Consider the following 27,449-nt stretch of genomic DNA (forward strand, 5'->3'; position numbering starts at 1 on the left):
GGAGTTGGGTGCTGAGGGCCACACACATGCATCAGGGGGACATGGTTGAGAGCTCAGACTCTGAACTGAAACCAGAGCTGGGCCACCTTGCCTCCTCGATGTGTGACCTTGGGCAGGTGACTTAGCCTCCCTGGACCTCAGTTTTATCATTTGGAAAATGGGGAAGTAACGGGATGTTTCTCACAGGGCCTTGGTGAGACCCGAACAAGATAATGCAGATGAAGTGCAAGTTCCAGGCGGATGCAGCATAAACTCTTCATTATTTCCATCCCTCCTGAGTGAGGTGGATTCTAGAAGCAGAAAGGCAGTGGAGGCAGCTGGAGGGATGGGGCTGCAGAATGGGCGGGCCCAGCCGGGTGGTGGTGGTTTGTAGAGTCAGGGACACCAGCAGGTACCATGGGGAGGAGGCATGCATGCAGGGCGTAGCCCCCCAACCCTTGTCCTCAGTGGGACCAGCCCCGTTCTTCTCACGTGTCAGTGACCTCCCTCCCACTCAGTGTTCTCTGGGGCTTCTGGAGCCTTCCCCATTGCAGGGCTTATCTGGGTTTCAGAGGGAGCCATGATGTGGTCATGTCCGTGGACCTGGGCTAGTTTAATTCCTGAATGAGAGAGGGGCCAGGGGAAAGGAATGGGCAGGACCCTCCCAGTCCTGCCTGACCACATGCCTGCTGGGCAGCCCTGAGAAGGTCATCACTCCCCTGTGCCTCAGTGTCTTCACCTAAAAAATGGGGCCACACACTTGCTTTGGAGGGCTGTTGTGAGGATTGAATAAGGCATTGCAGCTGGGATTCTGCTTAGCTTCGTGGGTCCTGAGAGACCTCTCGAGTTTGGATCCTGGCTCTGCTCTTCCCAGCCATATGGCCTTGGGCATGTTCTGTCTGCTCTCTGAGCCTCAGTTTTCTCATCTTTCAAAGGGAGCTGATATTGGGAGAGTTCAGTGAGGCAGCAGGTGATCTGGGCTCATCATAGGGCCTGGCATGGGGTAAATGCATAACACAGGCAGCCATTGCTCTGGTGGTGGTTTTGTGAACACATCTAAATCTAAAGTGCCTGGCATAGAGTAGATGGCTCAGTTGATGGTAGACTTTTTTTTTTTCTTTCTTTCTTTTTTGAGTCAGAGTTTCGTTCTTGCTGCCTAGGCTGGAGTGCAATGGTGCCATCTTGGCTCACCACAACCTCTGCCTCCCGGGTTCAGACGATTCTCCTGCCTCAGCCTCCCGAGTAGCTGGGATTACAAGCACGTGCCACCACGCCTAGCTAATTTTGTATTTTTAGTAGAGATGGGGTTTCTCCATGTTGGTCAGGCTGGTCTCGAACTCCCAACCTCAGGTGATCTGCCCACCTTGGCCTACCAAAGTGCTGGGATTACAGGTGTGAGCCACTGCATCTGGCTTTTTTTTTTTTTTGATGGAGTCTTGCTGGAGTACAGTGGGGCCATCTCGGTTCACTGCAACCTCAGCCTCCCAGGTTCAAGCGATCCTCCTGCCTCAGCCTCCTGAGTAGCTGGGACTACAGGCGTGCGCCACCACACCCAGTTAATTTTTGTATTTTTAGTAGAGACTGGGTTTCACGATGTTGGCCAGGATGGTCTCAATCTCTTGACCTCGTGATCCACCCGCCTCGGCCTCTCAAAATGCTGCAATTACCGGTGTGAGCCGCTGCGCCCAGCTGGTGGTAGCTTTAATTACTACTATTAATATCATCCAAAGAGGACTTCCGCTTTTTAAAATCGTGCATTTAAAAGTTAGAATTTAGTTCTTTGAAATTTGTTTTTAAAAGAAAAGCGGATTTTAAAAAGTGTATAGGTTTGTTTCTTTGATCTCTCTTAAGAAGAAGGATTTCACACCTTTCGGAGTGTGCACGATGCAAATGAAGATCCGAGAGCTCGCGGAAGGCCGTTTGGAGCTAATTCTGGGCTGGTTTGACAGCCACGACACTGAAGGGGAAGCATCGAGCTGACAAAGCGAGGCTTTCTTTGGTAACATCCCAACCTCTCAAAATAGTCACTTTCCAAACTAACATTTGTCATGTTGGTGTTTGAAAGAAGTTTTTTGTTCATTGATCCAACCATGCGCCGCACCCCCTTAAAACTCTGCAGAGGTTTCCCTCCTGTGTCCCGGGTGAGTCCAGGCACTGCTCCTGTGGTCAAGGCCTCTGGCGGGGACCCCATGGTCCCTACTAGGCCTGGCTCCACCCCTCCCCTTTGTCTGTCCGAGGCTTCGGGGCAGTTGTCACATTGTTGGATGTTTTCCCGCCTCCATGCCTTTCTTGTGTGGGCTGCTGCTGCCGGAGTGCCGATCCTGTCTGCCTAGGGAGCTGCTGTCCACTGTGGATACCTGTTTCTGTAGTTTCTGTGATCACCTCCCTATATTTTTCTTTTTTTCTTTCTTTTTTATTTTTGAAATGGAGTCTTGCTCTGTTGCCCAGGCTGGAGTGCAGTGGCATGATCTCGTCTCACTGCAACCTCTGCCTCCCAGGTTCAAGCGATTCTCCTGCCTCAGCCTCCCTGGTAGCTGGGATTACAGGCGTGAGCCATCAAGCTTGGCTAATTTTTGTATTTTTAGTAGAGATGGGGTTTCACCATATTGGCCAGGCTGGTCTCAAACTCCTTTAGGTGATCTGCCTGCCTCAGCCTCCCAAAGTGCTGGGATTACAGGCGTGAGCCACTGCGCCCAGCTGATCACCCCCTTTTATCAATCTTGTGGAACCTCTCATACTCCTGGCCAGGGAAAGGAAACAGCACTGCTGCCTGTGGTTCTGTAAAACTCAATACTCTCCCCACTGCTGCTCCTCAGCTGCCTGTGTGTGTCTCCCTCCACAACCCTAGGCCACAGAGGAAGGGACTGTAGGGGGCCAGTCAGAACTTACTAGGGCCAAGAAAGAGAACTGGGGAATGGGGAAATGAATAAACAGAGGGGGGCAAGATGATTTCATTTTAGTGTATCCTAACATTCAAAATGTTTATTTAGCCTTAAAACCCTTGGCTTTAGGAATAAATATTTTATTCTTTTTTGAGACAGAGTCTTGTTTTGTCACCCAGGCTGGAGTGCAGTGGCATGATCACGGCTCACTGCAGCCTCGACTTCCCGGGCTTCAGCAATCCTCCCACCTCAGCTTCCCAAGTAGCTGGGACCACAGGCACATGCCACCACGCCTGGCTACTTTTTTTATTTTTTGTAGAGACGAGGTTTCCCTATGTTTCCCAGGCTGGTCTCAAACTCCTGGGCTCAAGCAGTCCTCCTTTGACCTCCCCAAGTGCCAAGATTAAGGGTGTGAGCTACTACACCTAGCCAGAAATATTTTAAAAACAGGAACTTTTAGTCTTACTTTTTTTTTTTTTTTGAGTCTCGCTCTGTCACCTAGGCTGGAGTGCAGTGGCTCAATCTCGGCTCACTGCAAGCTCCGCCTCCTGGGTTCAAGTGATTCTCCTGCCTCAGCCTCCCGAGTAGCTGGGACTACAGGCACCCGCTACCACGCCCGGCTAATTTGTTGTATTTTTTAATAGAGACGGGGTTTCACGGTGTTAGCCAGGATGGTCTCGATCTCCTGACCTTGTGATCTGCACACTTCGGCCTCCCAAAGTGCTGGGATTACAGGCATCAGCCACTGTGCCCGGCCAGTCTTACTCATTTTTAAATACTTGTTTCAGTTACTACTGCAAAGAACATCGCTATGGGCCGTTTCCCCGCACCACCCCCCCTGCCCCTTTAAATGGGTTTTCTGTAGCCAGAAGACACCTTTTACTCAGTGACACAAGGGCCAGATATCTGGCCCTGAAGCCATGCCTTTAAAATCCAGGGTCTTTGGCCAAACCCAGCGCAATCCTTGCTGGGAATTTCCTGGTGAGTTGGAACCAGGTATAGCCTTCCAGTCCTGCGGCTTTGTTGTGGGATTTTCTGATGATGATGGGGGTGTGGGGGATGAGGTGGGCCAGGACTCTAGATGACCATTTACTCTTCTTTCATCCCTAAACCCCGTTGACTTCTACAGTTCTAGAATTGTTTATTTCCAAGATGAGAATGATTGGCTTCCAGGATTCTAAGATTTTAAAAACTGCATTGCTAGAACTCTCAGGGCTCCAAAAGCCTACAATTCTGCCTGCTCACACTTCTAGTTGTCTAAGATCCAGGCTCCCCAGATTATTTATTTAAATTGTGGTGAAATATACATGACATTGATCATTTTAGCCTTTTAAAAGTGTATAGTTCAGTGGCATTAAGACCATTCACATTGTTGTACAAACATCACTGCCTTTCCTCTCTGGAACTTTTTTGTCTTCCCAAATGGAAATGATCCATTAAACAACTTCTTCCTCTCTCCTATCCCCAGCCTCTGGCATCCACCATTCTACTTTTTTTTTTTTAATTTAAATATTTATTTCTTTATTGAGACAGAGTCTCGCTCTGTCGCCCAGGCTGGAGTGCAGTGGTGCGATCTAGGCTCACTGCAGCCTCTGCCTCCCTGGTTCAAGCGATTCTCCTGCCTCAGCCTCCCAAGTAGCTGGGATTACTGGCACCCACCACCACGCCTGGCTAATTTTTGTATTTTTAGTAGAGGGGGGTTTCACTGTGTTGGCCAGGCTGGTCTCGAACTCCTGACCTCAGGTGATCTGCCCTCCTTGGCCTTCCAAAGTACTGGGATTACAGGTGTGAGCCACTGCACCCAGCCTATTTTCTTCTTTTTAGAGACAGGATCTCATTCTGTTGCCAAGGCTGGAGTGCAGTGCTGTTCTTGGTTCACTGCAGCCTTGATCTCCTGAGCTCAAGCAATCCTCCCACCTCAGCCTCCTGAGTAGCTGGGACTATAGGCATGTGCCACCATGCCCAGCTTATTTTTTGAATTTTTGTAGAGACAAGGTCTCACTATGTTTCCCAGGCTGGTCTTGAACTCCTGGCTTCAAGGGATCCTCCCACTTTGGCCTCCCAAAATTCTTCATCTTAAAGGAACACCGGTACTATTAAGTTATAGGGCTCCATCATGGTTCACTGCAGCCTTAACTTTCCAGGCTCAGGTGATCCTCCCACCTCAGCCTCCTGAATAGCTGGGACTACTGGTGCACACCACCACACCTAGCTAATTTTTGTATTTTTAGTAGAGATGGGGTTTTGACACATTGCTCAGGCTGGTCTCGAACTCATGACCTCAGGTGATATGCTTGCTTCAGCCTCCCAAAGTGCTGGGATTGAGACATATATTTCTGTTCTCTCACATCTTATGAAACATTTGTATTCAGATTCTTCAAGTGCATCTTCTGCATTGATACTGTGTTGGTTTGATAGGGCTTCCCTGACCATGTACCAGAGACTGGGAGGCTCAAACAGCAGAAGCCTATTGTCTCCCAGTTCTGGAGGCCAGAATATGAGGTTGAGATATTAGCAGGTTGGTTTCTTTTGAGGCCTCTCTCCTTGGCTTGCAGATGGCCGTCTTCTCACTGTGTCCTCATATGAGCTTCTCTGCCTCTCTGCCTTCAAGTCCTTTTTTTTTTTTTGAGACGAAGTCTTACTCTGTCACCCAGACTGGAGTGCAGTGGCGTGATCTCGGCCCACAGCAACCTCTGTCCCTGGGATTCATGCGATTCTTCCTCCTCAGCCTCCAGAGTAGCTGGGATTACAGGTGCCCACTACTGTGCCCAGCTAATATTTGTATTTTTAGTAGAGATGGGGTTTCACCATGTTGGCCAGGCTGGTCTCAAACTCCTGACCTGAGGTGATCCATCCATCTCGGCCTCCCAAAGTGCTGGGATTACAGGCGTGAGCCACTGCGCCAGGTCAATGTCATCTTGTTACAGGGACACCAGTCATTGGATTAGAGCCCACTCATATGACCTAATTTTACCTGAATTACCTCACTAAGGGTCCTGTCTCTAAATGCCATCCCATTCTGAGGTACTAGGGATTAAGACTTCAACATGTTCCTTTTGTGGAGGGGGAGACAATTTTTAGCCTATAACAGGTGAAACTGCCATCACTAGAGCTATTTTCTGTTTCCGACATACTTTTCAGAGCATTTTTGAATCTGTTGCAGGAAGCTATGGAAACCCATTCATAATCTCAGCAACATAACTACTCAGTGTAATTGCTCCGTGTTGAATGATCAGCTATCAGCATTACTGTTGATTCTTTGAAGATAATGTGCCCTTTCCTCCACCCCAATTGCTTGAAAGTTTCTTGTCTTTGGTTTCAAGCACTTTGATTATTGTATTAATTTCCTGAGGCTGCAGTAACAAGTTATCACAAGCTTCTTGGCTTAAGATAACAGAAATGTATCCTTTCACTGCTCTGGGGGTCAGAAATCTGACATTCAGGTGTCGGCAGGGCTGTGTTCCTTCTGGAGACTCTGGTGAGGGAGAGGAAACAGGGAATCCTTCCTTGCCTCTTGTAGCTTGTGGTGGCTGTTGGCAACCTTTGGCTTCCTTGATTTGTGGCCACAAGATCATGTTTCTCTGTGAATAGAGACAGTTTTATTTCTTCCCTTCCGTTCTGGATGCTTTTATTTCTTTTTCATGCTTCATTGCCCAGCTAGAACCTCAAGCATAATGTTGAATAGAAATGGTAAGAGTGAATGTCCTTGTTTTGTGACTGATCTTAGGAGGAAGACTTTTAGTCCTTCACTATTAAGTATGATGTTAGCTGTGGGATTTGTAATATGTATGTATTTATTTGTTTATTTAGAGACAGGGTCTCATTATATTGCCTAGGCTGGCCTTGAGTGCCTGGGCTTAGGTGATTCTCCTGCCTCAGCCTCCCAAATAGCTAGGACTGCAGGTGTGCACCACCATGCGCAGCTCGCTGAGGGATCTTTAGAGATGCTCTTTGTCAGGTTCAGAAGATCTCTTCTATTCCCAGTTTGTTACGTGTTTTTTGTTTTGTTTAGAGACAGTGTCTTGCTCTGTCACCCAGACTGGGGTGCAGTGGTGCAATTTTGGCTAACTGCAACCTCTGCCTCCCAGGTTCAAGCGATTCCTGTGACTCAGCCTCCCAAGTAGCTGAGATTACAGATGTGCAGCACCATGCCTGGCTGATTTTTGTTTTTTTAGTAGAGACAGAGTTTTCGCCATGTTGGCCAGACTGGTCTTGAACTCCTGGCCTCAAATGATCCATCCACCTCAGCCTCCCAAAGTGCTGGGATTACAGGCGTGAGCCACCGCACCCGGTGTGTGTGTGTGTATGTGTTTTTAAATCATGAAAGGGTGTTTTATTTTGTCAAATGCTTTTCTGTGCCTGTTGAGATGATCATATGGTTTCCCCCTTATTATTACAGTATATTACATTAATTGTATGTTGAACCAACCTTACATTCCTGAGTTCAATCCCATTTGGTGATGGTGTATAATACCTTTTTATATGGTGTCTAATCCTTTGTTGCTTGATTTGACTTGCTAGTATTTTTTTGAGGATTTTGAGCCTATATTCAGAAGGAATATTGGTCTGTGGTTTTCTTTTCTTGTGATAGCTTTGTCTGGTTTTGGTATCAAAGCCTCCTAGACTGAGCTGGAAAGTGTTTTCTCCTCTTTTGCTTTTTGGAAGAGTTTGTCAAGGACTGGTGTTAATTCTTGAAATGTTTGATACAACTCGCCAGTGAAGCCATCTGTTGCTGGGCTTTTTATCATTATAAAATATTCTTCCTTTTCTCTAGTAACAATTTTTGTCTTCAAATCTATTTTTTTCTGATGCTGGTATAGCGACTACAGCTCTCTTTTGGCGTCTGGATACTGTTTGTATATCTTTTTCGTTCTTTTACTTTCAACCCACTTGTTTCTTTGGATCTAAAGTGTGTCTTTTATAAACAGCATATAATTGGATTTTTAAAAAATTAAAAATTTTAATCTCTGCCTTCTTTTGACTGTACTGTTTAAGCATGTTATGTTTAATATAACTACTAACAAAGTAGGATTTATATCTGCCATTTTGCTTTTTGTTCTCTATATATCTTATATATTTTTTGTCCATCTTTTCTTCTATTACTGCCTTCTTTTGTGTTAAATAGATATTTTCTAGTTCACTATTTTAATTTCATTTCTTTTACTATATTGAAAAATTGTATTAGTTGTTGCCCTGGGCATTATAATTAAATTTTTTTTACCTTATAACAATCTAGTTTTGATTAATAGCAACCTAATTTCATAAATATACAAAAACTGTGCTCTAATGTAGAGTTCCGTGCCCTCCCCCTCCTTTATGCTATTATTGTCATACAAATTACATTTTTGTGCATTAGAAGCTCATTAACACAGTTTTATAACTACAGTCATGTGCTGTGTAATGATGTTTCTGTCAATGACAGACCGCATATACTACAGTGGTCCCATAAGATTATAACACTGTAATTTTACTTACTTTTCTATGTTTAGATATACAAATACTTACCATTGTGTTACGATTGCCTGGAGCATTCAGTACGATAACATGCTGTACAGGTTTGTAGCCTGTAGTGATAGGCTGTACTGTATAGCTTTGGTATGTAGTAGGCTGTATGATCTAGGTTTGCGTAAGTACACTCTGCTGTTTGTACAATATCAAAATCACCTAATGGTGCATTTCTCGGAATGCATCTCTGTCATTAACAGTCCATGACTGTATTCCTTAGTGTAGTTGTCTTTTAAACTGGATAGGAGAACAGAGGAGTTACAAACAGAAATACAATTGTACTGTCTTTTTTTTTTTTTTTGAGACAGAGTCTCACTCTGTCACCAGGCTGGAGTGCAGTGTTGTGATCTCGGCTCACTGCAACCTCTGACCCCCTGGTTCAAGTGATTCTCCTGCCTCAGCCTCCCAAGTAGCTGGGATTACAGGCACGTGCCACCACACCCAGCTAATTTTTATATTTTTAGTAGAGACGGGGTTTCACCACGTTGGCCAGTCTGGTCTCTATCTCCTGACCTCGTGATCCACCCGCCTCAGACTCCCAAAGTGCTGGGATTACAGGCATGAACCACCGCGCCTGGCCTGTACTGTCTTTTATATTTACCTGTGTAGCTACCTTTACCAGTGCTCTCTATTTCTTCATATGGATTTCAGTTGCTGTCTGGTGCCCTTTCATTTCAGTCTGAAAAAGTCTATTCAGTATTTTTTGTAGAGAGTGTCTGCTAGTGACAGATTCAGTTTGTTTCTGTTTATCTGGGAATGACTTAATTTCTCTATTTTTAAAGGATAGTTTTGTGGGATGTAGAATTGCTGGTCGACAGTCCTTCTTCCCAGCATTTGTATATCCCACTGCCTTCTGGTTATCATGGTTCCTGATGAGAAGTCAGCTGCTACTGAGGATTATTTGTGTGTGATGAGTGATTGTCTGCTTTCTGACAGTTTGATTATGATGTGTTTAGGTGTGGACCTCTTTGAGTTTATCATGTTTGGAGTTACTTGAAGTTCTTGGATGTGTAGATTAATGTTTTTCATCAAATTTGGGGAGGTTTTGCTATGGTTTCCTTTTTCTTTTTTCTTTTTTTATTTTGTTTTTTTGAGAGAGTCTCACTCTGTCACCCAGGCTGGATTGCAGTGGCTCAGTCTTGGCTTATTGCAACCTCTGCCTCCCAGGTTCAAGCAATTCTTGTGTCTCAGCCTCCCAAGTAGCTGGGACTATAGGTGCACCATGCACACCACGATGCCAGCTAATTTTTGTATTTTCAGTAGAGATGGGGTTTTGCCATGATGGGGTGTTGCCAGGCTGGTCTTGAACTCCTGGCTTCAAGTAATCCACTCACCTCAGCCTCCCAAAATGCTGGGATTACAGGCGTGAGCTATTGTTTGAGAATACAGCTATTGTTTCTTTAACTACTCTTTCTGTCCCCTCTCACTTTTCCTTCTGTGGCTCCTCTTACGCACACATGAGTGCACCCAATGGTGTCCCACAGGTCTCTGAGGCTCTGTTCATTTTTCTTCATTCTTTTTCCTTTCTGTTCCTCAAACTGGATGATTTCAACAGATCTGTCTTCAGGTTTGCTCATTCTTTCTTCTGCCAGCTTGAAACTACTGTTGAGACCCTCTAATGAAAATGTTGTTTTAGGTATTTTACTTTTCAACTCCAGAATTGGATTCTTTTTTATAGTTATATCTCCTTATTGATGTGCTTTATTTGTGAACACATCATTCTCATAATGTTCTTGAATTCTTTAGACAGTTCTCTAGTTCTTTGAACATATTTCTAATAGCTGATTTAAAGGCATTATTTAGTTATATCCACCATCTGGGTTTCTGCAAGGACGATTTCTATTGACTGCTCTTTCCCTTGTCTAAGGAGCATACATTCCTATTTCTTTGTGTGTTTCATTTAAAAAAATACTAGATGTTTTTGTGGCCAGGCGTGGTGGCTTACGCCTGTAATCCCAGCACTTTGGGAGGCCAAGGCGAGTGGATCACGAGGTCAAGAGATCGAGACCATCCTGGCCAACAGGGTGAAACCCTGTCTCTACTAAAAATACAAAAATTAGCCAGGTGTGGTGGCATGTGCCTGTAGTCCCAGCTACTCAGGAGGCTGAGGCAGGAGATTTGCTTGAACCTGGGAGGTGGGGGTTGCAGTGAGCCAAGATTGTACCATTACACTCCAGCCTGGCGACAGAGTGAGACTCCATCTCAAAAAACAAAAACAAAAACAAAAACAAACAAACCCAAAAAAACCCCCCCACAACCAAAGCAAAACAAAACAAAAAAAACTGGATTTTGTTTATTTGTTTGTTTGTTGTTTTTTGAGACAGGGTCTCACTCTGTCTCCCTGCTTCCAGCTTGGAGTGCAGTGGCACAATCGTGGCTCGCTGCAATATCCGTCTCCTGGTTCAAGTGATTCTCCTGCCTCAGCCTCCTGGGTAGCTAAGACCACAGGCGAGCACCAACACACTTAGGCTGTGGATGTTTTAAATAACATAATTTGCTGATTATGGGAATCAGATCCCACCCCCTGCACCAAGGTTTGTTGTTGTTTATTTAGTGAATGTCCTGGAAACTCTGTGGTATTTGTATTCTCTGTCATGTGTGGCTACTAAAGTCTCTGCTTGGTTAGCTTAGTTGTGAGCTGATGACTGGTCAGAGATTTCCTTACATGCCTTGAACTGATAAGTCTCCCATCATTTGCTGAGGGGCTCCCAACCATTGTGTTGAGGCACATCCTCAACACCCTAGCACTTTACGAAAGCCTTCACTTCTTGCATGTGCTTCAAGGTCATTCTGAGGTGAGTGATGAGGGCCCCTTTCCTAGGCACATGCACAGCCCTGCACATAAGCATGATCCTCTAGATGTCCTGTGGATGCCTCATTCTCCAGATTTTCATTTTAAGTTTCTTGGTTGGCCTCTTGTTTGCTCTAACTGGTATGGCCTCCTTGGGAAGCTGTGATGTTAGACAACTGCTGCTGATTGTTTTTAACAAATACTTTGGGGCTAGGGCTTTCCTCATTGAGCAAGCTCTGAGTCAGGTCAAACAAAGACAAGTCCTGGCTGGGTGCAGTGGCACACACCTATAATCCTAGCACTTTGGGAGGCTGAGATGGGAGGATCACTTGAGGCCAGGAGTTTGAGACCAGCCTGGGCAATATAGCAAGACCTCATCTCTAAAAAAAGACAAGTTCTACAAATGAGGCTTTATATGCCAAATAGTGAAAGGGGCTTTCTTGGGAGTCTCAAAGCTGTTTTTTCCCCTCCTGTGACTGCTAGGCTGGTAGTTTTCACAGCTGCAATAGTTCTGAGACTGCTGATTTTCAGGCTACTAAAGGCTTGCAAAGAGGAGGCTGAGAAGAGGGCAAGTTAGAACGCTGCACAACTCAGCTATTTTTCTTGCATCTATGCTCCTCGGATTGTTGGTTGATTTCCAGAATTTTAAAAAAGTAGATTTTGACAACTTTTGCCAGTGTTGTTGTTGACTTTGTGGAGGACCGTGTGCTCAAAGATCCTTAATCCTCATCCTCAAAGTGCTTCTCTGTATTGTTTCTTTGTTTATAGCAGCCACAAAGTCTTGCCCAGAGTGTTATGTTGCTTAAAATAAAGTCATTGAGAGCTGCTCATAGCAAGAGAGATATTGTAAAGACTCAAATGTATGACAGCACTCTTTTTACTTTTTTTTTTTTTTTTGAGAAATATTTAATGAAAAAAACCTGAGAATATAAGTCTAAGTGGTTGTGACTGAGGGGAAAATCATGGGCTTCAGCTTCAGATGCACCCAGGTTCAAATTCCCGCTTCTTCGCTGATCAGTTGTGGAGTTCATTAACTTTATTAGCCTCGATTTCTTCATCTGCCAAATATTAATAATATTGCCTGTTTTGTGGGACTATTGTGAGGATGAGAAATAGGGCACCGGGGAGGTGGCTGAAGTTCTCATCAGGTGGCAACAGTGATGTCATTAGTAGCTGCCTGATCTGCCCAGGTGAGGAGCTGCTCAGCTGGATCACCTGCCTTTGAACCTGGTGCCAGAGTCATCCCAGCACTCGGACCCTCAGAATCTCGGAGGAATCAGCCAGCTTTGATTTTCTACCTGCTCTGTCTTTCCATCAACCTTAATTGTGGCCCAGTTTGCTTTTGTTGTAGGTTTTGAGCAACAGGCAGAACAAGTGAAAGGTCAGGGTGGCCCTGGACAGAGTTGGGAAGTGGACGAGAAGCACTTGACTTTGAAGATGCTTCTTTTTATTTAATCAACATTTTATTTGCATTCAGGCAATGAATGTGCACTGTAAGTCACAGAGTGCTACAAGGCTTATGCTCAAGATAGCAGCCTCCTCCCGAGGCCTGGTTCCCACTCCCAGTGCAGCTCTAGTGCTGCTTCTCTTGTTTCTCTAAGGAACAACTTGGGATTGCTATGTTTTGATTTTTCAATTTAGACATTACTTTTAGATTTCTTACAATGGGAAATGAAGATTTAGAGATTTAGCTTCCCCACTCACATATGCATCTTTTCACCTGTTAGTATTTCTATCCCAATTTTTGGTTGAATATTCATTATGTGACATTATTTTTTAAAAGTAGTTAATTATTTTGTTTGTTTGCTTATATTTTCATGTGCCCATCATAGTTCATCCTCAAGTCTTCTGCAGAGCTTTAAACACCCCTCTGTAGTGTGGTGAGATGTGCTAGGTCATCTGTCTTCTAGTTTTTCTTGGAGGCTTACCTCCTGGAGCCTCCAAGGCCTGCTCCCATTGGGACTGATTGATTTCCAGTCCTGCTCACAGTCACCATCTTCAGATGGCCATCATCTCCTTTCACCTTTCTTCTGTCTTGCAACCCCTGGTTCTGGGATCCAATGGTTTCCTTTTTCTTGGTTTACTCCCTCATTTTGGTGGAGCACACCCTCCAGTAGCTTTCTGAGAAAGTGCACAAGAGAAATATCTGGCAGACTTGCATGTTAGAAAAGATCTTTATTCTGTCCTGTCTTAACTAATAGTTTATCTAGGTATAGAATTCTGAGTTGCAGATCATTTTCCCCTAGAATTTGGAAGGCATTTTTCCTTTTTTTTTTTCAGTGTCACTGTTGAAAATTCCACTGCTGTTGGGATTTCTCATCCTTTATATATAACCTGTTGGGTTTCTGGAGAATGTGCTTAATGTGGGTCTTTACTTCATTTATTTTTTCCAAGCACTCTCTTAATGGAAAAATTTTGTCCTTTAATTCAGGAACTTTTCTCATTTCCAGTTTTTTCTTCCATCTCTTTTTCTGATTTCTCTTCCTGCAACTTGTAGTACTCAGATGTTGGGCTTATGATTTTTTCTTTTTTTTTTCTTTTTTGAGACAGGATCTTGCTCTGTCACCCAGGCCAGAGTGCAGTGGTGCAGTCACAGCTCACCACATCTTTGAATTCCTGGGCTTAAGCTGTCCTCCCACCTCAGCCTCCCAAAGTGTTGGGATTACAGATGGGAGCCACTGTGGCCAGCCTGATTTTTAAATCTTTTCTCACCTGTTATTTACTTCATTGTCTTTTTTATTTTAGTGTCTGGGAGATTTCCTTGACTTCGTCTTCCTTCTTTCAGTCAAATTAAAAAATATCCTGCTATGTTTTTATTTCTTTTGTAAAAGCACCCTGCTAAAATTTCATGGGTGCAATATTTTATTATCTCACCAAGGGTGTCAATGATATAGTTTAAAAAAGCATTTTCCTGCCTCAGCTTTCTTTCCTCTGATTTCTTTTCCTTGTTTGATTTGGCCTCTGACTCTTTTTTCACTGTGGTTGATTTTTCATTTTTTCTCTTCTTTCTTTCTTTCTTTCTTTCTTTCTTTCTCTGTCTGTCTGTCTGTCTTTCTTTCTTTTCTTTTCTTTCTTCTTTTCTTTGAGACAGAGTCTTGCTCTGTTGCCCAGGCTGGGGTGTAGTGACGTGATCTCGACTGACTGCAACCTCCGCCTCCCAGGTTCAAGTGATTCTCCTGCCTCAGTCTCCTGAGTGGCTGGGTTTATAGGCGCCCGCCACCACTCCCAGCTAATTTTTGTATTTTTAGTAGAGACAGGGTTTCACCATGTTGACCAGGCTGGTCTTGAACTCCTGACCTCAGGTGATCCGCCTGCCTCAGCCTCCCAAAGTGCTGGGATTATAGGTGTGAGCCACTGCACCTGGCCTTCACTGTGGGGTTTTTCTCAGAGGCTTGATGACACTGCATTTGTATATATGAATTGAACATCTGAAAGCTGTTGGTTAGCTCTGTGTGTGTGTGTGTGTGTGTGGTGGGCATAGGGGGATGTGATCATGGGGCCCTGGCCATGTCTTTGGGCAAGCCCTATATTGATATCTATGGGTTTTTCCTCCTGCACCTGTTTTTCTCCCCAGTTTTTGCTTTCCAAGTCTGGCTCCCAGATTTGATAGCTAAGTGGGTCTGGAGGCTGGGACCCCAGGGTTCATCCCCTTGCCTCGATGTTCCCTAAATGGGGCTCTCTGGAGTTTTTGTGTGACCCTGGTAGTGCTCCCCACTTTTGTGGGGATGAGAGGCAAAGGGCATGGCTGCTGGATGGGTGCAAGGTGGGAGGGGCCCGGGTCCCACTTGCTTCTCATACAGGTTCTAAGTCAGACTGCAGCTCTTGGGCTTCTAGTCCTTGAGACCCCCTGGGACTCTGGCCACAGCTCACCTTGCTTCTTGTAGCTCCACATTCCTCTTACCCACTCCCAGGACTTTGGTTTTAGTTTTCTTTGCTCAGCTAAGCCAGTCTACCCATCCATCTCTTTCCAGCTTCCAAACCTCTGTCCTTGGCAGGCCATGCCTTTTCCTTCCTTTATTGCTGATTTCATGGGATGTCAGCCACAATTGGAGACAAACATGGGCCTTCAGAATCCCGTCCTATACAAGGGCCCCTTGGGTCCCACCATCTGACCCTGTTAACACCCTCCGTGGGCACCCCACCCCGGTACCACATACACACCTGCCTGGAGGGTCTCAGAGAATTGAAAGGGCTCTCAGAGGTCAGGACCTTTATGTCACGTCTTCATGGAACAGATGGGGAAACTGAGGCACGAGGCGGGGAAAGGCCTCACTATCCCAGGTCGCATGGTGAGATAGTAGAGAGGTGAGCCGACTCTCAGGCCAGGGCTCTCCCACAGCCTCGTGGGGCAGCTCCGTGGCGTGGGCCTTGAAGTCATGGACTCTTGATGTCTGCCGAGTGAGCGGAGACCATGACAGTTGGGAGGCTGCCACCTGATGGGCTCACCTCATCCTAACAGTGTTGGTTACCATCCGTGGGCCAGCTATTTGGCCTCTGGGGACATCCTGTAGCCGATCACTTAGGAGACCTTTGTTGAATCATGTGACCTCCCCGGCCCTTGCCATGGGTTGTAAGGGACGACGGAACCTCATGGATTCAGTGGCTGTGTGTTGAGTGTGTACTTATCACCGAGCCCCATGCTGGCGGTAGAGCACTGAACAAGGCAGGGGCCTTGAAGGGGCTCCCAGGGTGCTGGGGAAGCAGACAAATCAACCCGCAGTTGGTTTGGTTGTCAGGGCTGTGAGAAGCACGTCCCTGGGTGCTTGTTGGGGGGCACCCATCATCCTGCTAGGGTTGAGTGAAGAGAGCGGCTCTTGGAAGGTGTCTTGCAGGAAGTGGCCCTTGGGTTGGCTGATAAAGTGCGAGTTGAATTGGAGTTGACTCAGAAGGAAGGGCGGGAAGAGGATCCCGGTGTGTGGAACAGCAGATGCGGATGCCAGGAGGCCGTAAGCACCCACAGGGGTGCAGGGTTGGACGAGGAGGGCTGAGATCAGAGCACTGCAGGGAGTGCGGTAGCCCCTGGGGAAGCCGGGGGCCACCAGGGCCCTTTTGTGCACATCTCTGGGCACGTGTGTCCTTCCGGACTGCGACTTCTGAGGAGGTTCCCACAAAGTCCTGCTAGCTACAGGCAGCCTTGATTTTTGGGGGAAAACACAGAAAACTTTCGGCCTGAAGTCATATGTGCTCTGCAGTAGCAGTGGAAACAAGCAGTTGAAGATGATTAGGACTGAATGTTCCTGTTTTTAAAACATTTCCCAGGAAAAACAAATGTTTGAAAGTTAAACATTTTGGCTATTAGGATGGAACAGAAGAAAAATCACATTTGCCTTTTAAATCCAGGCACCAGAGCTGAGTTTTGAATCCAGCAGCCTCCCATGAAGGACCCGTGGAGGCTGGATGAGTCCAGGGGGTCTGCAGCTCAGTGGGGGGTCTGCAGCTCAGTGGGGGGGGGGTCTGCCATCCTAGGATGTCTGTTCTATCTGGGGTGTTGTGGCACCGAGCTCTGGGAAGCCAGACCTGGGTCCCAGTGAGTGAGCTGCTGTGTGCCCAGGTAGGTGACCTGAACTTGTAGAGCCTCAGTTCTCATCTCCAGCTTCGCAGCTCACATTTCTGGGCTGTGCTGTACATTGCAGCGTTAATCTTCCTGAATAGCCCCGAAATGCAATGAAAATGGCTAACATCCAGGTTGTATTAACCTTGCCTTTTATTTTCTGTATTCTGATGCTTTGACATCTGAGGGCCTTGCTGAGCCAGGGGGATTGTCTCTCCCTAGGTTAACCAGTTCCTAGATACAGCAAATAACTACACAAGCCAACCACTCCACAGCCCACAGTGGAGTGGATAGGGCCACTATCCACCTGCCCTGATCACCCCAGGGGCAGTGCCAGACAGTTAGGGACAGCCCTCATGTCCTAGAACCTGCCAGAATTATTCGAACTAGACAGTCCTAAGTCTCTTTCCCTTGCCTTGCCCAACCCTTCCTTTGGAAACCATGAAACAGGCTCCTGCCCATGTTTCCCCCTCACCCTCCACCTCCTGATTGTCCCTGGTGCTTCCCTGTCTGGCCAGGCATGGTGGAGCGTGGCTTGCATTTTTAGAGAACTGTGAGTGTAAGCCTCCTTTGTGACAGCCATTTCTGTGTCCATGTGTCTTATCAAACTTGCTTAAAAACAAATCCGTGCAGAAGTATAGGTACAGCGTGGGGCTCACGTGTCTTCATCAGCTTGATCATTGCAAGAACTCTGTGGGGAAGCATGTGTGTTTTACAAATGGGGACACTAAAGCTCAGGGAAGTGAGGGTTCTCATTCTGGCCAGAGAGCCAGTGGGAGGTAGAGATGGAAGTCAGGCTACGCCGCCTGCACCCCTACCCACTCTGCTGCACTGCCTTTCATCTCTGTCATGGGGAGAATGGCCCGTGCCTGCTAAGGGTGTCTGGAAGCATTGATTGCATGATGCTGGTCGCAGTGCCTGGACAGGGTGCTCAGTACAGGGTAGCAGAATTCAGCTTCTGCAGCTGCAGCCCTGCACTGTGTTCCCCTGAACTCAGCCTTGGCTGTTGGCCCAGACATCTGACTCCAGAACTCTCCCGCCTGTTCAGGTTACACACAGAATTCCCTTTCTCTGCATGGTCAGCCACAGTCTTCTGTGTGTGCTTGGCCGTGTGATGCCATTCCTGGCATTCATGCACCAAGCTGCACCAAGACCCCACGGTGGCTCACAGCTGACTCTCGCAGCTTGCTCCATCCTGGTGTGTTTCTAGACCATGCGCCATACCGAGAAGTCTGCTAATGTGAATCTCCTAGACATCAGCAAGTGTTTAAACACAGAACTGTCAAAGACGTACTAAAAATGCAATCAGAGATCATTATGCCGTCTCTTTATTCCATCCCCCTCTGCTGTGTTCTGCGAGATGGGAATGGGCGGAAGAAGCCATAAGTGGGCATTTTCCTGATTGTCACTGCATTTAGAGAACACTAAAACTCCGCCGGGCTCAATACTTCGCTCCGGGAATGGCATCGATGGTGGAGAAGCTTGCACGTATCTTGTTGAATTTAACAGATTATGCAGTTTGGAGGCAGCACTTTCTGTTAAATGGGATGGGTAAGTGTTAGCGATAAAGAATTGTAACCTTTTGGAGGGAGATTAATCTCGGAAGCACAAAAAGCAGAGACTTCCATGCGCATCCCCCTCTGCCCCGTGCGGCAGCTGCACTTGCTGCAATGTGGAATCTGTGTGCGGATACACAGCTATTTGAATACACGTATGTGGCAAATGAAAAGTGAAAACAACGGGGCCATCCTCTAGTGCTCTTCTGGTTAATACTTAAATGTCTTTGCAACAAGAAATCCATGGCTAGCAAATGCCAGGATGTTGACTGATCTGGCTGGGAAAAAAGGAGGCATTTGGGGAAGATGGTCTGAATGTTTTCATGGAGAATACAAATGTGTAGCATTGCTCCCCAGCTCTGAAAAGCACTAGTTTTGGCATCAAGGACCTGGGGCTTGTGGCAGAGGCTGGGAGATCAGCGTTCTCGCCCACCTAGCAGAGTCCACCTGGCCTGTCTCCAGTTTCAGGGTTTGACCGGTGCCACAAGTCCCTGCTCCACTCTTCCCAGATGTCCTCATATCCTTCCAGTCCCCTAAACTGTCTACTCATCAGGCATGTCCTACCAGAGGCTGGTCATTGTTCAGACATCTCTGAGGCAGGAGGCCAGGGTTCAAGTCCTAGCTCTCTCCACTGTCTCGCTATGTGAACTTGGGCAAGTCTCTTCCCCTTTCTGAGCTCCAGTTTCCTTCTGTCCAATCAGCAGCATGGATTAGGAGAGCTACAGGCCTCTTGGTGGTGTCTGATTCATGACTGTGTCCCCAGCGGAGCCTCGCCGGGGTCTGGAACACGGGAACATTGGGGGCTCATGTTTAATCAGGGCTCATGGAGAGCTGACCAGGGCAGGGGGCTTTGTAGTGGGTCCAGCTTCAGGGAAGAAGGTGGGCATTCAGCCTAAGGGGCATTCAGGATAGGCTCAGTGGATTCTTAGCTTCCGTTGGGTTGATGAGGGGAGGTGGATGAGAAAAGGCATTTGGACCCATTTGTGCCCTTGCTGAGCCTTACCAAGGCAAGCACAGCCCCCAGCACCTGCACTGCTGTCCACCGTGCCCAGCCTGGGGGTGCTCTGCAGAGAGGCTTTTTCTTTAGCTTCCCCATGTTGTGCCCATCTTTGGTCCAGGGGGTCATGTTATGTTCTGGTCTCCAAGGTTGGTGCTGCCTAATCTCTTTCCACACCTGCTTGGAGAACAGCTACTTTCCCGAGGTTCAGGTGCTTCCGGTGGCTTCTCAGGCAGCTCCCATCAAGGCAATGGGGAAGCTTCGCTGTGTGTCAGCCGTCTTACCTGCTGCAGGGAGGAATAGCAGCAAGAAAGGGCAAAGAGAACAACATCCATTTCCTCTGTGTTCAGTGCAGGCATTAGGCAGAAGAGTTTGTATTCATTTAATTTTTCCCCCATAAAGCCCCTGAAAATCAATTAGTTGGTTGAAGTCCCCAAAACACTCCCCTCATTCACTGTTTAGATGGAGGGTTGTGATGAAATTAAGCAAGAGAGCCTCTAATGATTGGTCACTGGGAATTGTATCTATGTTCGGGTTGGTAAGAACTGCAGGGTGATGGGAACACTGGAAAACGGAACTGCAGGGTGACGGGAACACTGGAAAACGGAACTGCAGGGTGATGGGAACACTGGAAAACGGAACTGCAAGGTGATGGGAACACTGGAAAACGGAACTGCAGGGTGATGGGAACACTGGAAAACTAATGCAGCCTTAGGCTCTAACAACAGAGGTGGCAGCCCTAGAACAGAGGAGGAGACTCCTCCTGCCCACTCCGTGATGGTCAGGCCATGCTGGAACTTCCGTTCTGTGTCCCCCATACCCACCTGCAAGAGAGCAGGTTTAATTGGAGAAGATTCAGAGATGGACAATCAAGATTGTGGGTAAGGAGGGTGAGTCAAAAAAATGCCCTGCCAGGGACAGTTGGAGGAAACATTTGAGGAAAAGGGGCGACACAGAGGTCATTTGGTGTAAAGGAGACAGTCAGACCTAGCTAAGGATGGATTGATTGATAAATGCATCCATCCACCCATCTGTCAGTTCATCTATCCACCCATCCATGTATGCATCTATGTATCTGTCTATAAACCATCTATCCATCCATCCATCTATATATGCATCTATATATTCATACATATATAAAGCATCCATCCATTCACCCACCCATCCATCCATCTACCCACCCACCAACCCATATATAAACCATCCATCCATCCATTAATCCATCTATATATGCATCTATATATCCATACATATATAAATCATTCATCCAGCCACCCATCCATCCATCCATAAATCATCCATCCATCCATCCATCCATCCGTGCATCCATTCATTCATCCATCTATATATACATCTATATATCCATACATATATAAAGCATCCATCCATAAACCATCCATCTATCCATTCATCCATCCATGTATGCATCTATGTATCCATCCGTCTACAAAGCATCCATTCATCCATCTATTCATCTATCTATAAACCATCCATTCATCCATCCATTCATCCATAAACCAGCCATCTATCCATTCATCCATCCATGTATGCATCTATGTATCTATCCATCTACAAAGCTCCCATTCATCCACTCATCCATCTGTCTATCTGTAAGCCATCCATTCATCCATCCGTCCATCTATAAGCCATCCATCCATGTACCCATCCATCCATGTGTGCATCTACATATCCATCCATCTATAAACCATCCATTCATTCATCCATGCATGCATCCATCTATCCATGTGTGCATCCATATATCCATCCATCTATAAACGATTTATCCATCCATGCATCCATCCATCCACTGACAGGCGGGGTAGCATGATGGTGCAGAGTACACCTCAGGATACCGCCATAGGGTCTACCAAATGTCCATTGTCCTCTGTAATTATCAGTCATTTTGCTATTGATTTGTCTCATCTTAGGCAAGCTCTCTCTGGGCCTCAGTTTTGCCAGGTTTACCTGGGGATAGTAACACTTAAGTGTCTGTGAAGGTTATGCACAGCTGGTGAATTGCCAAGTCCAGGTGGACACCCACAGGCATTCTTATGACTTTGGACTCAGAGGGATGTGGTGCTGGACAGTTTCTGTGTTCATAAGTGGATGTCCCTTTGCCTCCAAGCCATGGAGCAGACAGTGTTTGAGGGTGTCACCCCAGCAGGTGGTGGCTCCTGCCCTGCTCCCTTGTGTTATGTATGGGAGCTGGGCCTTGTGCCCCATCCACCCTTTTCTGGGAGGGAAAAAGCCTCAGTCATCAGCTGCTGAGGTGAGAAGAAGAGGGGAGAGCTGACAGCTTCTGCGCTCCGCCCAATCCCCAGTAGTCGGGAGCTGCAGAAATAAATGAAACTGTACAGTTGGAGTAATTTGCTAATTTGCTTCAGTAACACCCCCAGTCAAAGACATGACATAAATACATGAGCACTGGCTCTGCACCCCCAGCTTGGGCTGCAGGATGGATGGGTGATGTGAAGTGGAAACGTGGTGAATCAGAGCCCGAAGGCAGCGATGGTGGCCACCCCCAACCCGAGCTGGGGGCTCTGGCTGCCTCCCTGCTGCAGTGTGTTTGGGGAGGGGCTCGATGAGGGGTCTGCTGGCCTTGGAGGAGTCTGAGGTGCCCGTCCAGAGGTATGGGGTCAGCTGGACCAGCGTCCTCCTCTGCAGCCGTGGGGCCTGGGTGGGTTTCCCGGCCTTTGAGCCTCATTCTGCTCAGCTGCAAAGAGGAGATAATAAAACCAAGTACCTTGGGGGTGCTCTAGGGAAATGAGATCTCGGCTCTCCACCAGCGGTCCAGAAGTGGCCATCTTTCCTGCTGTGTCCTCCCGGACCCACTACCAGCTGCTCAGGCCCACGCAGCCCTCTTCCCTCCTCTCCGCAGCCTGAGCCTCACTGGAGAGGGCTTCTCTGTACCATGCCTGGTCGCACTGTGGGGCTGTGGGCGGCTTCATTCACCAGACTCCTGCTGGGGCCTGCTAGGGACAGAGCTGGGGGAAGCAAACACGCCTGCATCCATGTTCTTGGAGCTCTCCCATGAGCACAGCAAGCAGAGTTCCCAGCGTCCATCAGGGTGGGCTCTGATGAACAAGAGGAGGGTCAGGGAGGTGGAAGGGGCTTGGAGAATCTCATCCCAGCAGCCTGACTGGAAGAACCTCGGGCCAGGGCCAGGCTGTTCCCTTCATGTCCCCAGGGACAGAAACCCAAATGCTTGTTAAGAGTGGGTGGTACCTTCAAATGAATGAAGTGGACTGGGTGTGAGACGGTAGGGACAGGTGGGGATTGGGGCCAGCTGGACGCATTCATCCTGTCCAAGGGGACACAGACACTCAGCACTTCCTGACTGGACCGGGATGGCCAGAGGTTAAATTGTATTTATTTCTTTATTTTTAGAAAACAGAAGTAATGAAATGTTATTAGGAATCTCTCAAATTTTTGATGTTGGCAACAAATTCAAGTTTTAAAAAAAAGTTGTGCCAAACAAAATATGTCTGTGGATGGGTCTGGCCTGCCTGCTTCTAGTTTGCAAACTCTGGCCCAGGGAAGCTCTTTGGTTTTTTTGAACATCAAAATTTTGTACATTTCCATTGATTATCTTCTATAATATCAGAACAGTCCTGCAAGGTCGCTGTTACATTTCTCATTTTACAGGTGAGGAAACTGAGGCACAGGGAAGCTAAGTCGTACAGCAGGTTGGTGGCAGAGTGGGTCTGGGATCCAGGCTGCTGGAGCTGAGATTCTGTGGCCTGCTAAGTACCAGTGGCCCCCATGTACCAGTGGTCCCCTGCCCCGGAGTTGATAAATCCCGAAGAAAGAGCAGTGCTTTCTTTCTCAAACCTGTAAAGCAGTCTGGGGTGGTTGGTGAGTCAACTATGAGTAGATTGGGATTTTCTGCCTGTTTTGAAGAAAACTTCTGTCTCGCCTCGGGGTTCCCTTTCTTACCGCCCTGGTCCACCCTCCCTGGCCAGGCTGGGACCTGGCCATTTGCCGTGGCCATAGGGCACGTGGTTAGACAGACGGCACAGGTCTCATCTAGCTGGGGGTAGAGAAGAAGCTCATAACGGGGCACTGGACCCTTCTATTTCCTTGCTATTGGGATATAATAATGGCTGTAGTTATAGGACATGTACTGCTGTAAACCTCACTCTACCCTTCCCTGGAGCTCACATAGGGGCTGGGGAGGCGAGCTCTTCCTAGAGTGCTTCCTGAGAGCTGAGTGTGATGGCACATCTTCTGAGTCTCAGCCCATATTGCAAGCATCCGCTTCCAATAAGAAAAACAATCCTTAGTATTTGGAGCAGAGGCATTTCTGGAATTTGGTTCCCCACAGAATGCTCACACAGCGGAAGAGGTAGAGTTTTTGGTCATGGTGGAAAAGGCTCTGCTGTTCCTGGGCTGCTGTGTTGTCCCAGGGGACAGACCACGGTGCCCATGCTGCTGGGCATTGCCTCGGGAGGGTGAGGAGTGAAGGGGGTGTCAGGGAAGGGGCTCAGTGGAGCCTGATGGCCAGACAAGTGTTCTGGCACCTTGCCTTGTGTGTGCTTTAGCAGATGAAGGTCATGGTCTCCCAGGGATAGAGGGGATGCCTCGCGAGGTGTCGGTCTTTGTTAGCCACAGTTACTGCTTTGTGAACTGGTTATGGAATGTCACCATTTTCCTGTCTGGGTCCCCATCCCCCCCGAGGCCCCTGTGCTGTGCTGGCGCCTTGGCTACTTGCCTGACCCTCCAGGTCACTCTCCGCCCAGGAGGGGCCAGGAGAAAGGCTTGGGTCTCCAAGTGCACTTTCAACATTTCATTTTTTATCCAAATCAGGGCTTACAGGTACCATCTTGACTCTCCAGGCCCATGAGTGCCCAGCAGCTGAGGCTGGTGGGGAGTGGGGAGTCAGGGGCCCAAGCCTGGGGTCAGGCTGGCTCTCAGATGGAGTGGGGGGCAGGGGCGAGTGGCGTTTACTGAGACCGAACAGCTGTGGTGGTCTTGCGCCTGCATAGAGCCAGCCTGGTGGGTGAGGCCTGCCGGGCAGCTGCCGAGAAACCAGCCCCCAGCCAGTCTCTCCTGGGTGACAGTGTACACTCCTGCCTAGGGCATCCAGAAAACTGGACCGCAGAGAGAGAAAGATGTGTACCTTGGAAGAACTACCCAAAAGTTCACACACAGCAAAGCTAGAATGACACTATTGTAATTCAGTGGCTGTATACATAGACATTTTTGTTTTGATTCCATCTAGATTTTGTTTTGGCTTTGAATTTCCATGGCAGTAGGGGTGGGTACTATAATGTTTCCTGAGTGTGGGGTCTCCAAACATTTGAACTGGGCTCTGCAAAGACTTTGCAATTCCTTTTGGAAAGTGGAGGATAAAGAGTCCAAGATACCCAGGGGGTGTGGGGGCCTGGGACCGTGAGGCCGGTGACAGCTAGGGCTGGGGATGCAGCGTGGGGGTCTTCTTCCAGTAGAAAACTAGTCCAGACAGAAGAAACGGAGGCAGAGAAGTCCCAGGATGAGGCCAGGCACTCTGCAGCTCAGCAGCCTGGGAGGAACCTGTCCAGCCTCTTCCCGATGATCTCAGGGGGCCGATGGCCAGTGGAGGCCTGGACAGGCAGGACCGTGGGGACAGTGATCAGGCTGCTGCCTCCTTTGATCTGATGAAGACACCTGTTGGGGGCCTGGCAGCAGGTACCCCTGTCAGCGATTCCAGCAGCTTCCTCCTGCCCGCCCCTCTCTCAGCCGTGCTGTGGCTTCTGGAAAAGCTGATGGCTGTGTGCTGTGTGTCTGTCTGTGTCCACCCCTGCAGGCAGCCTGCCCTACGAGTACAAGATCGTGATCGCAGGCAACCACGAGCTGACCTTTGACCAGGAGTTCATGGCCGACCTCATCAAGCAGGACTTTTACTACTTCCCATCTGTGTCGAAGCTGAAGCCGGAGAACTATGAGAATGTGCAGTCGCTGCTGACCAACTGCATCTACCTTCAGGACTCGGAGGTCACCGTGCGGGGCTTCCGGATCTATGGCTCCCCATGGTGAGTGGGCCTGGGTGCTGGTCCTGCCTGCTGGCGAGACCAGAGCTGAGGCTGAGTGCAGGGGGTGTAGGGGATGGGAGTAACAGCAGGGAGCTCCGGATGCGAGGCTCAGGACTGAATCTTGACCCCTTACCCTCTGTGTGAACCTAGGCAGGTCACTGCTGCTCTCTGGGCCTGTTTTCCCACATCTCACTGAAAATAGCATTATCAGCTGTAACCTGTGTTATGCTGGGCGGTACTAGCTCACTTACAGGCAGGTACTATTATCTCCATTTTACAGGTGAGGAAACTGAGGCCCAGAGTGGGTGAGGACCTTGCCAAAGGTCACATAGCTAGGAAGGGGCAGAGCTGGGATTAAACCCAAGCAATTTGGTTCCAGAACCCCTGCCTTTAATGAATATTCTATAATGCTAGGAATCTTTCTCTAATGCTGTCTTCCTGCTCCATACAAAAAAAGATGCATACGTCAGGGGCTGGGGGAGATGATGATCGTAATAATGATGATATTGGTGATGATGGTAATAATGGTGATGGTGGTGATGGTGATGATGGTGATGCTGATGGTATAGTGATGATGATGGTGATAATGGGGATGATGGTGATGGTGATGATAATGGTGGTGTAAGGATGATGGTGATGATGGTGGTGATGTGATGGTGATTATGGTGATGTTGATAATGGTGGTGATGGTGGCAATGTTGGTGATGATGGTAATGATAATGGTGGTGGGAATGATGATGGTAAGGTAATGACAATGATGAGGGTGATGGTGGTGGTGGTATGATCATAATAGTGAGGGTGGTGATGGTGATGGTGATGATGATGATTGCGATGGTGGTGATGATGGTGATGATGATGATGGTTGTGGTGATGGTGGTGGTGTGATGATGGTGAGGGTAGTGATAGTGATAATGATGGTGATGATGGTGGTGATGCTGATGGTGATGATGATGGTGATGCTGATGGTGATGATGATGATGGTGATGGTGATGATGGTGGTGATGATCGTCATGATGATGGTTGTGGTGGTGGTGGTGGTGATGTGGTGATGGTGATGATGGTTGTGGTGATGATGGTGGTGATGGTGATGATGATGGTTGTGGTGGTGGTGGTGGTGATGGTGGTGATGATGGTGACGGTGATGATGGTGATGATGATGATGGTTGTGGTGGTGATGGTGGTGGTGATGATGGTGGTGATAATGATGATGATGGTGGTGGTGGTGGTGGTGATGATGATGATGATGAGGGTGAGGGTGAGGGTGATGACAGTATGGTGATGGTGGTGGTGTGATGATGATATTGAGGGTAGTGATGGTGATAATGATGGTGATGATGATGGCGATGCTGCTGATGATGGTGATGATGGTGGTTATGCTGATGGTGATGATGATGATGGTGAAGATGGTGATGGTGGTATGGTGATGATGTGATGATGGTAATGAGGATGATTACGGTGGTGGTGGTAGTGATGGTGGTGATGATGATGGTGGTTGTGGTGGTGTGATCATAATGGTGAGGGTAGTGATGGTGATAATGATGGTGATGATCATGGTGGGGGTGGTGGTGATGATGATGATGGTGATGGCAGGAAATAATTTCTGAGCAATTACAGTAATCTAGGCCCTAGGCTAAAGGCTCCATAAACCTTATCTCTAATCCTTACTCAGCCCTGTGAGGACTGATTTATTATCCCTACTCTATAGGTGGACAGAATGAGCGGCCACAGGGTGCCCAGTGCTGGCAGGGTGAGGTGGGCTTCATAGATGGAAGAGCAAGATCACATATGTTTAAAAGTGTGGCTTGATCCTGGAAGGCTCCCTGGAGGAGGTGGGGTAACCTGAGCCTTGAGGGAAGAGAAGGGTATTCACAGGCAGGGAGTAGTAACGTGGCCTGAGGCTGCACTATCAGGAAGCAGCACAGTCAGCGAGGCTAAGGAGCCCTTTAGAGGCACAAAGGGCTTGCCTGGGTGGAAGGACTTCAGAGAGAGCTACTGCCAGCACAGAGCATCTGGGAAACCCCTGTGGCCCTGGTTGGTGCCTCATGGTGACCACCTAGTGGCTGGAGGCTGCAGGCAGATTTAGGACCTGGTTTCATCTTGCCATAGCCTCCTCATGGAGCAGAGGGGAAGGTGGGGAGGTGCAGGGATGTCTCATCTTCCCTGGCCTCGGAAGGTGC

General features: G+C 47.8%; 1 protein-coding gene across 3 annotated transcripts in view; it reads left to right on the forward strand.

Moving 5' to 3' along the window:
- Nucleotides 1-27,449, forward strand: part of MPPED1 (metallophosphoesterase domain containing 1) — a 96,267-nt gene that overhangs the window by 38,544 nt on the left and 30,274 nt on the right. For all 3 annotated transcript variants that reach the window (XM_054675992.1, XM_054675993.2, XM_054675994.2), the window contains exon 4: nt 25,047-25,272. In XM_054675992.1, coding sequence (XP_054531967.1) covers nt 25,047-25,272 — 226 coding nt within the window. The remainder of the gene's footprint in view (nt 1-25,046; nt 25,273-27,449) is intronic.

This window comes from Pan troglodytes, chromosome 23, assembly GCF_028858775.2.
Source record: "Pan troglodytes isolate AG18354 chromosome 23, NHGRI_mPanTro3-v2.0_pri, whole genome shotgun sequence".
NCBI classification, from domain to species: Eukaryota; Metazoa; Chordata; class Mammalia; order Primates; family Hominidae; genus Pan; species Pan troglodytes.